The sequence below is a fragment of the Electrophorus electricus genome, chromosome 23 (genome assembly GCF_013358815.1).
Source record: "Electrophorus electricus isolate fEleEle1 chromosome 23, fEleEle1.pri, whole genome shotgun sequence".
Classification (NCBI taxonomy): Eukaryota; Metazoa; Chordata; class Actinopteri; order Gymnotiformes; family Gymnotidae; genus Electrophorus; species Electrophorus electricus.
In genome coordinates this window covers 11,327,153-11,337,152 of record NC_049557.1, presented here as the reverse complement: position 1 = coordinate 11,337,152, position 10,000 = coordinate 11,327,153, and the positions used below count along the sequence as shown (strand labels likewise).

The 10,000-nt window shown below is 43.0% G+C and overlaps 1 protein-coding gene across 1 annotated transcript in view; it reads left to right on the top strand.

Annotated features, from left to right (window-relative positions):
* The window catches only part of sema6bb (sema domain, transmembrane domain (TM), and cytoplasmic domain, (semaphorin) 6Bb), a 115,532-nt gene that overhangs the window by 77,328 nt on the left and 28,204 nt on the right, over positions 1 to 10,000 (top strand). Inside the window, exons 8-10 of the mRNA XM_035521968.1 lie at positions 4,304 to 4,423; positions 5,859 to 5,947; positions 9,418 to 9,635. Coding sequence (XP_035377861.1) covers positions 4,304 to 4,423; positions 5,859 to 5,947; positions 9,418 to 9,635 — 427 coding nt within the window. The remainder of the gene's footprint in view (positions 1 to 4,303; positions 4,424 to 5,858; positions 5,948 to 9,417; positions 9,636 to 10,000) is intronic.

The window sequence follows — 10,000 nt, the reverse complement described above, 5'->3', positions numbered from 1 at the left end:
GTGTGTTCAGCAGTATGTTTAGCTATATTTTTCCAGGTGTTGTAGAACACTAGATACATAGAACACTAGGTATGTAGAACACTATATATATAGAACACTAAGTACATAGAACACTATATATACACAGAACACTAAGTACATAGAACACTATATATACATAGAACACTAGGTACATAGAACACTATATATACACAGAACACTATATATACATAGAACACTAGGTACATAGAACACTATATATACATAGAGCACTATATATACATAGAGCACTAGGTACATAGAACACTATATATACATAGAGCACTAGGTACATAGAGCACTATATATACATAGAACACTAGGTACACAGAACACTATATATACATAGAGCACTATATATACATAGAACACTATATATACATAGAACACTATATATACATAGAGCACTAGGTACATAGAACACTATATATACATAGAGCACTAGGTACTTAGAGCACTATATATACATAGAGCACTAGGTACATAGAACACTATATATACATAGAATACTATATATACATAGAGCACTAGGTACATAGAACACTATATATACATAGAACACTATATATACATAGAACACTATATATACATAGAGCACTAGGTACATAGAACACTATATATACATAGAGCACTATATATACATAGAGCACTAGGTACATAGAACACTATATATACATAGAGCACTATATATACATAGAGCACTATATATACATAGAGCACTAGGTACATAGAACACTATATATACATAGAGCACTATATATACATAGAACACTATATATACATAGAGCACTATATACATAGAGCACTAGGTACATAGAACACTATATATACATAGAGCACTATATATACATAGAGCACTATATATACATAGAACACTATATATTCATAGAGCACTATATATACATAGAGCACTATATATACATAGAGCACTAGGTACATAGAGCACTATATATACATAGAGCACTATATATACATAGAACACTATATATACATAGAACACTAGGTACATAGAGCACTATATATACATAGAGCACTATATATACATAGAGCACTAGGTACATAGAGCACTATATATACATAGAGCACTATATATACATAGAGCACTAGGTACATAGAACACTATATATACATAGAGCACTATATATACATAGAGCACTATATATACATAGAGCACTAGGTACATAGAGCACTATATATACATAGAGCACTATATATACATAGAACACTATATATACATAGAGCACTATATATACATAGAGCACTAGGTACATAGAGCACTATATATACATAGAGCACTATATATACATAGAGCACTAGGTACATAGAACACTATATATACATAGAGCACTATATATACATAGAGCACTATATATACATAGAGCACTAGGTACATAGAACACTATATATACATAGAGCACTATATATACATAGAACACTATATATTCATAGAGCACTAGGTACATAGAGCACTATATATACATAGAGCACTATATATACATAGAGCACTAGGTACATAGAGCACTATATATACATAGAGCACTATATATACATAGAGCACTAGGTACATAGAACACTATATATACATAGAGCACTTTATATACATAGAGCACTATATATACATAGAGCACTAGGTACATAGAGCACTATATATACATAGAGCACTATATATACATAGAGCACTAGGTACATAGAACACTATATATACATAGAGCACTATATATACATAGAGCACTATATATACATAGAGCACTAGGTACATAGAGCACTATATATACATAGAGCACTATATATACATAGAACACTATATATACATAGAGCACTATATATACATAGAGCACTAGGTACATAGAGCACTATATATACATAGAGCACTATATATACATAGAGCACTAGGTACATAGAACACTATATATACATAGAGCACTATATATACATAGAGCACTATATATACATAGAGCACTAGGTACATAGAACACTATATATACATAGAGCACTATATATACATAGAACACTATATATTCATAGAGCACTAGGTACATAGAGCACTATATATACATAGAGCACTATATATACATAGAGCACTAGGTACATAGAGCACTATATATACATAGAGCACTATATATACATAGAGCACTAGGTACATAGAACACTATATATACATAGAGCACTATATATACATAGAGCACTATATATACATAGAACACTATATATACATAGAACACTATATATACATAGAGCACTAGGTACATAGAGCACTATATATACATAGAGCACTAGGTACATAGAGCACTATATATACATAGAGCACTATATATACATAGAGCACTAGGTACATAGAGCACTATATATACATAGAGCACTATATATACATAGAGCACTATATATACATAGAGCACTATATATACATAGAGCACTAGGTACATAAAGCACTATATATACATAGAGCACTAGGTACATAGAGCACTATATATACATAGAGCACTATATATACATAGAGCACTAGGTACATAGAGCACTATATATACATAGAGCACTATATATACATAGAGCACTAGGTACATAGAACAGCAGGTGCGTTTGGCGTCCTGTGTAGCAGCAGCTCGGTCTCAGCGTTGCCATCAGCTCTCTCCTGGTCATCCTGTTCTCTCTTTTCTCTGATAACATTTTCATGTTGTCATTTTTTTTTTCCCACAAACTGAGACGAATGCTGCAGACAGAGCAGCGCATGCTTTTTAATTTAAGTTCCCCCCCCCCCATCCCCCCCTCCATCCCTCCCCTCCGTCCCTCCCCTCCATCCCCCCATCCCCACCTCTGTCCCTCCCCTCCGTCCCCGATCCCCACCTCCGTCCCTCCCCTCCATCCCTCCCCTCTGTCCCTCCCCTCCGTCCCCCATCCCCACCTCCGTCCCTCCCCTCCGTCCCTCCCCTCCATCCCCGATCCCCACCTCCGTCCCCCCCTCCATCCCTCCCCTCCGTCCCTCCCCTCCATCCCCCCATCCCCACCTCTGTCCCTCCCCTCTGTCCCTCCCCTCCGTCCCCGATCCCCACCTCCGTCCCTCCCCTCCATCCCTCCCCTCTGTCCCTCCCCTCCGTCCCCCATCCCCACCTCCGTCCCTCCCCTCCGTCCCTCCCCTCCATCCCCGATCCCCACCTCCGTCCCTCCCCTCCATCCCTCCCCTCCGTCCCTCCCCTCCGTCCCTCCCCTCTATCCCCCCATCCCCACCTCTGTCCCTCCCCTCCGTTCCTCCCCTCCGTCCCCCATCCCCACCTTCGTCCCTCCCCTCCGTTCCTCCCCTCCGTCCCCCATCCCCACCTCCGTCCCTCCCCTCTGTTCCTCCCCTCCGTCCCTCCCCTCCTTCCCCCATCCCCACCTCCGTCCCTCCCCTCCGTCCCTCCCCTCCGTCCCTCCCCTCCATCCCCGATCCCCACCTCCGTCCCTCCCCTCTATCCCCCCATCCCCACCTCTGTCCCTCCCCTCCGTCCCTCCCCTCCGTCCCTGATCCCCACCTCCATCCCTCCCCTCTGTCCCTCCCCTCCGTCCCCCATCCCCACCTCCGTCCCTCCCATCTGTACCCTCCCCTCCGTCCCCCATCCCCACCTCCGTCCCTCCCCTCTGTTCCTTCCCTCCGTCCCTCCCCTCCTTCCCCCATCCCCACCTCCGTCCCTCCCCTCCGTCCCTCCCATCTGTACCCTCCCCTCCGTCCCCCATCCCCACCTTCGTCCCTCCCCTCTGTTCCTCCCCTCCGTCCCTACCCTCCTTCCCCCATCCCCACCTCTGTCCCTCCCATCTGTCCCTCCCCGCCATCCCTCCCCTCTGTCCCTCCCCTCCATCCTCCCATCCCCACCTTTATGCTTCCCTTCCCCCTCAGCAAGTTCTCTTGGCTTTTGGGAATTAGACAGCATGCTGCTTCCAGTATGAGGCCTTAGTCATTCCCCAGGGCCAGTGCCACAGGAAGTCTCTATCCGTGGAGTCTTTTTTATATACGAAACATATATAGAGGCCCACAGTGTGGTCGCCCCCTCATCAATTATCTGTCATAATTACACACTTGTTGAGGCAGTTGGTTTGTGCTTTTATGCTTTTCCATCTGTCTCTGCCGTAATCACACACGCACATGCTGAGTCGGGGGTTTTCTTGCCGAGCTTTCTGCTGCTCCGTGACGACCTTGACAAACCGCAGTGAAACAAAGTATGGTGTAATATGTTAAGGATATGAGGAATAGGGTATATTAAATCCATATATCTCTGTATGGCATTTCCTCTAACTGGTTTGTGTGTGTGTGTAGGTGGGAACCTCTTCACTGCAACGGTCACTGATTTCCTGGCTATAGATGCTGTGATCTACCGGAGTCTGGGGGACAGCCCCGCCCTGCGCACTGTCAAACACGACTCTAAATGGTTCAGAGGTAGTACATCACCAAAGATCTGTGTGTGTGTGTGTAGATGTGTGTGAGGCTATGTCTCTGAGTGTGTGTGTGTGTGTGTGTGTGTTTGTGTGTGTGTGTAGATGTGAGCATCATTAATTTTAGAAGGTCCAATAAAATTGTAAAAATAGATCCAAATAGATCCTACGTCAGCCAAGTCCTCCTCCTCTCTTCTCTTCTTCTCTTCTCCTCTCTTCTCTTCTTCTCTTCTCCTCTCCTCTCCTCTACTCTCCTCTCCTCTCTTCTCCTCGTCTCTGTTTACATCACCGTAAGCCCAGTTAACCCAGCCATGCAGGAGGCACAACAAATTACACACACATATGACAGTTTGAACACTAACAAGACCTGCTTAACACACCAAAGCTGTTCTCAGTCAAAGTGAAAACAACAGTGTGTTTGAATCCACACAGACGAGTGAAAAATGAAAGAAACAAAACGGAATGAACGAGGCCGCGTGCAGTGGCATGTGCGTGTGCTGTTGGGTCTGTAGGATGTCAGAACGTCAGAACGGTGCAGGCCAGAGTGTGTGACCTAAAGTCTGTCGTGTTTGTGGTCCAGAAGAGTCATTCTGACCGATCACCACTGCAGTCACAGTTCTACTGCCCTCTCTCAGGTGACCAGGACCCACATTTATCGCCTTAATGACCATGAAGATTATGCAAATCAACGTGTTCTGATCTTTGTAGTCATCGGGTCTTAACACTAGGGGCCGTTTGCGCACTGATATTAGTCTGTCCTCTCCACAGTCTGAGTCCTGGCGCGTTTAAAGTCTGTATGGTGGCCCGTGATGGCCAAACGCTTTACTCTGGCAGGCACTGTTGTTAGATCCTCAGGTGTCCTTGCTGAAATGTTTTGAGATTCCTGGATTTTTCCATCACAGCTTTTTTCTTTCCTACCACGATACTGAAATGTGTCCCATCCACGGAGAAGTGGCCTCACTCACTAGGGAGAAACGTTGCATGTGATGTAGATTATGTCCAGGATATTGTGGCAGAATACGCCTGTGTTTATCCCGCATCCTAAAAGATTCTTCCTCTGGAAACTTCTGTGATTGGTTGGTACTTTTGTTCCAAAAACCCTGCAGTTTGGATGCATTGTTTTCTATTGCATTCATCCTTTATTCTCTTTTATATGCATTTCAACGATATGCAGATTGTTTTCACTTGCAAATTTATTTACTAATCCATTGGCTTCCTTTGATGATTGATGTATTTTTGATTTACTGCAGTAGTGTCTATATGATGATCATGATCGTAGATTTAATTGATTTGTATGTGTTTCAAGGTTTCTGAACATCGATGATATTTTGAGTCTGCAGCTTGCTTTTGTCGGACAGCGATGCTCTGGTGAACTGAGTTTGGATTGAACTGTTTCTCTAGTGTGGTAAGATGGTGGTGACAGTCTCCTCTCGTTTCAGAGCCGTACTTCATCAGCGCTCTGGAGTGGGGACCACACGTGTACTTCTTCTTCCGGGAGATGGCCATGGAGTTCAACTACCTGGAGAAGGTGAGGCGAGACGAGAGGAGATTAGAGGGGAGGCGAGGGGGGGGGGGAAGAGAGGGCTTGCATTTTCACCCAAAATGTGCTGCAACCTTTTCTCTTTCATACTTGAGCTGGCTGTTTATTTTAAGTCTGCCCTGTAAGATGTCTGGACTAAATCAGGCTGAGTCTTTTTTATCACTGTTGCTTGGATGACTGTTCCTTTCTTCACTGGAACAAGTCTTTGGCGAATAAGCAGAACTTCTCTGATGTAATTAGCAGCTCCTAATTTGGTGGGTTTTTGTTTGCGATGGCAGTCTGCTTGTGCAGCTTTGCCTCTCAGGCAGTTCCACGTGTCCAGTGAACTACATTACAGAAGGCGCTGGCATGCTAAATTAATTATGTCAGTTTACTCTTCTGAGACGAATAATAAGGCCATAAGACTCTGACAAACACTGCTGGAGGATTTAAAGGTTGAACGGTTTAGTAAAATGGCAGGAAATTAGAATTATACATATAAAAATATAAAAAAGTCTCCACGTGAGGAACTGCGGAATGTTACTGTAGCATCAGATGTAGAGATATTCAGCACTGTAGTGAAGTTTCCAGAGAAACAGGATGTTTTGGACAGAGGCCCTTTATCAACTGTGCAAGAATGAGCAGTATGAGGAGACAGTTTATATATGAAAAATAGATGTTTAAATCATAACATTCATTTCATGGTGATCCAGGAGTGTAGATCAGTTCTTTATCCTTGAGTTTCCTAATTTCACTGCTGCCATAGCAACAACTGGAAATACAAACACAAATGTCATTAATACAAACACATATGTCATTAATGTAAAAAGATACGTCATTAATACAAACACATATGTCATTAATGTAAAAAGATACGTCATTAATACAAACACATATGTCATTAATACAAACATGTCATTAATGTAAACAGATATGTCATTAATACAAGCATATGTCATTACAGCAAACAGATGTTATTAATACAAACAGATATGTCATTAATACAAGCATATGTCATTACAGCAAACAGATGTTATTAATACAAACACATATGTTATTAATACAAACACATGTCATTAATACACATATGTCATTAGTGCAAACAGATATGTCATTAATACAAGCATATGTCATTACAGCAAACAGATGTTATTAATACAAACACATATGTTATTAATACAAACACATGTCATTAATACACATATGTCATTAGTGCAAACAGATATGTCATTAATATAAACACATATGTCATTAATACACATATGTCATTACAGCAAACAGATATGTCATTAATACAAACACATATGTCATTAATACACATATGTCATTACAGCAAACATGTTATTAATACAAACACATATGTCATTAATACACATATGTCATTAGTGCAAACAGATATGTCATTAATACAAACACATGTCATTAATACACATATGTCATTAGTGCAAACAGATATGTCATTAATACACATATGTCATTAGTGCAAACAGATATGTCATTAATACAAACACATGTCATTAATACACATATGTCATTAGTGCAAACAGATATGTCATTAATACAAACACATATGTCATTAATACAAACATGTCATTAATGTAAACATATGTCATTAATACAAGCATATGTCATTACAGCAAACATGTTATTAATACAAACAGATATGTCATTAATACAAGCATATGTCATTACAGCAAACAGATGTTATTAATACAAACACATATGTTATTAATACAAACACATATGTCATTAATACACATATGTCATTAATACACATGTCATTAGTGCAAACAGATGTTATTAATACAAACACATATGTCATTAATACACATATGTCATTAATACACATATGTCATTAGTGCAAACAGATATGTCATTAATACAAACACATATGTCATTAATGCAGCGTGTATTAGTATTAAAATGTCTCATCAGTGGAAACAACAAATCCTTCATTCTGAAGGTGTTTAACACAGTGATCAGCAGGTCTTCTCTTGGTTTCTTCACAAGCTGAAGCTGATTACGTCTCTTACAGTAACACAGTAGACGTTAATACAGCCGCCATCCACCTCACTCTTCATGAGCACGTCTGACGTCTTTGTCTCGTCTGTAGGAGATTATTGGAGGACCCTGAAAAAGTCCTGGAGGAGTCTGAGTGTTGTATTTGTTGGATGATAAGTCAGCACCCAGAAATCCTTCTTAACGGTAGATTGTTTACAGGTCAGTGTGACTTACTGTCTAAACACAGTAGGACACCTGTGAGACACTTAGCAGATACAGTCCTAGAATCCATAAACTTAATGAAAAAGTCTATAATATTCGAATCAAGATTAAAAACACATGGAATTCTGAACCATCTTAATTTGGGTATTGTTTGGTTCATGGCTTGTACTGAAAACAAGAAGTTGGTTTTGCTTAGGAAAACAGATGAAGACATTAGTACTGTAGTGGTACTGTCTACTGTCTACTGTACACTGTACTGACTACTGACCAATCGCTCCTCCGGCCTCCTGCCAAGCGCAACAACGTTGTCACTGGTCCTAGTGATCTGAAACGGATTTCTCAAAAGGACCTGTCACCTCAGAAGGCCTGAAGTTTGTATCTGCATGGCGTACCACTAATGGATTTAGAGGACACACCCCTTAATCATCAGATTCGGGTGTTTCATTAAGTCCCATTGCTACAGGTGTATTAAGTCAAGCACCTGGCCATGCACCTGGCTCACCTGGCTCACCTGGCCTTTACAAACATTTGGGAAGAATGTGTTGTTCTAGAGAGCTCTCTGAACTCCAGCGTGGAGCTGGGATAGGACAACAGGTCAACAGTCAACACCTTTCTTCCCTCCTAGATGTTCTACTGTGAGTGGAGTTCTTGGACAGTGGAAGCGTTTATGAAGCAAAGTGACCATGTAACTTCAAAGCGCGGTTGCCGGACGCTGAGGCGCGTAGTGCTTAAAAGTTGCCGACGTTCTGTTGATGCAGGAATTGCAGAGATCTGAACCTCCCCTGGCAATAACGTCAGCACGAAAACTATGTGCACCGGGAGCTTCATGGCAGGGGTTTCCATGGCCACACAACTGCACGTGAGCCTTACGTCAGCAGGCACGACGCAAAGCGTCAGGTGGAGTCGGGTGAAGCACGGATGGAGCATAACAGCACTGGCATGAAACTAGGAGCTTCTACAGGAGAAAATGTCCTCTTCACATAAGACCCATCCAGTGTTCTCCCACCCTGAGTACGGACCCACCCAGAGCCGAACAGAACAACACTGGAAGAGCATGTGGGAGGATGAGTCATCACGTAACACCAGGGGTCAGCCGTTAACAGACCTCAGTCTCCTAAGGCAGGAGCCGGTCAGCAGATGTCCAAGAGCAGGTCCCACACATGAAGATCTGGGCAGCATCTGACCATCAATTCAGCTCTGTCTGACTGTCTGTCTGTCTGTCTGTCTGTCTGACTGTCCGTCTGTTCATCTGTCAGGTGGTGGTGTCACGCGTGGCCCGGGTGTGTAAGAGTGACCTGGGTGGTTCCCAGCGGGTCCTGGAAAAGCAGTGGACGTCGTTCCTGAAGGCCCGGCTGAACTGCTCCATCCCGGGAGACTCCCACTTCTACTTCAACCTGCTGCACTCCACCAGCCCCGTGCTCCACCTGCACGGCAGGGACATCATCCTCGCCGTGTTCTCCACGCCCTCCAACAGGTGGCGCATTCTCCGCCTCACGCAGCTAGCAAACCTGACACACACTTCACCCGAGACTGGCACCACACTTAACCCAACACAGTTTACACACACGTCATCAAAGTCTGGCACCACACTTAACCCAACACAGTTAACACACACACACTGGCACCACACTGGCACCACACGTCACCAAAGACTGGCACATGTCTCCTCCATCCATCTCCACCTGTCTCCTCCACCCATCTCCACCTGTCTCCTCCGCCCATCTCCATCTGTCTCCTTCGCCCGTCTCCACCTGTCTCCTCCACCCATCTCCACCTATCTCCTCCGCCCATCTCCATCTGTCTCCTTCGCCCGTCTCCACCTGTCTCCTCCACCCATCT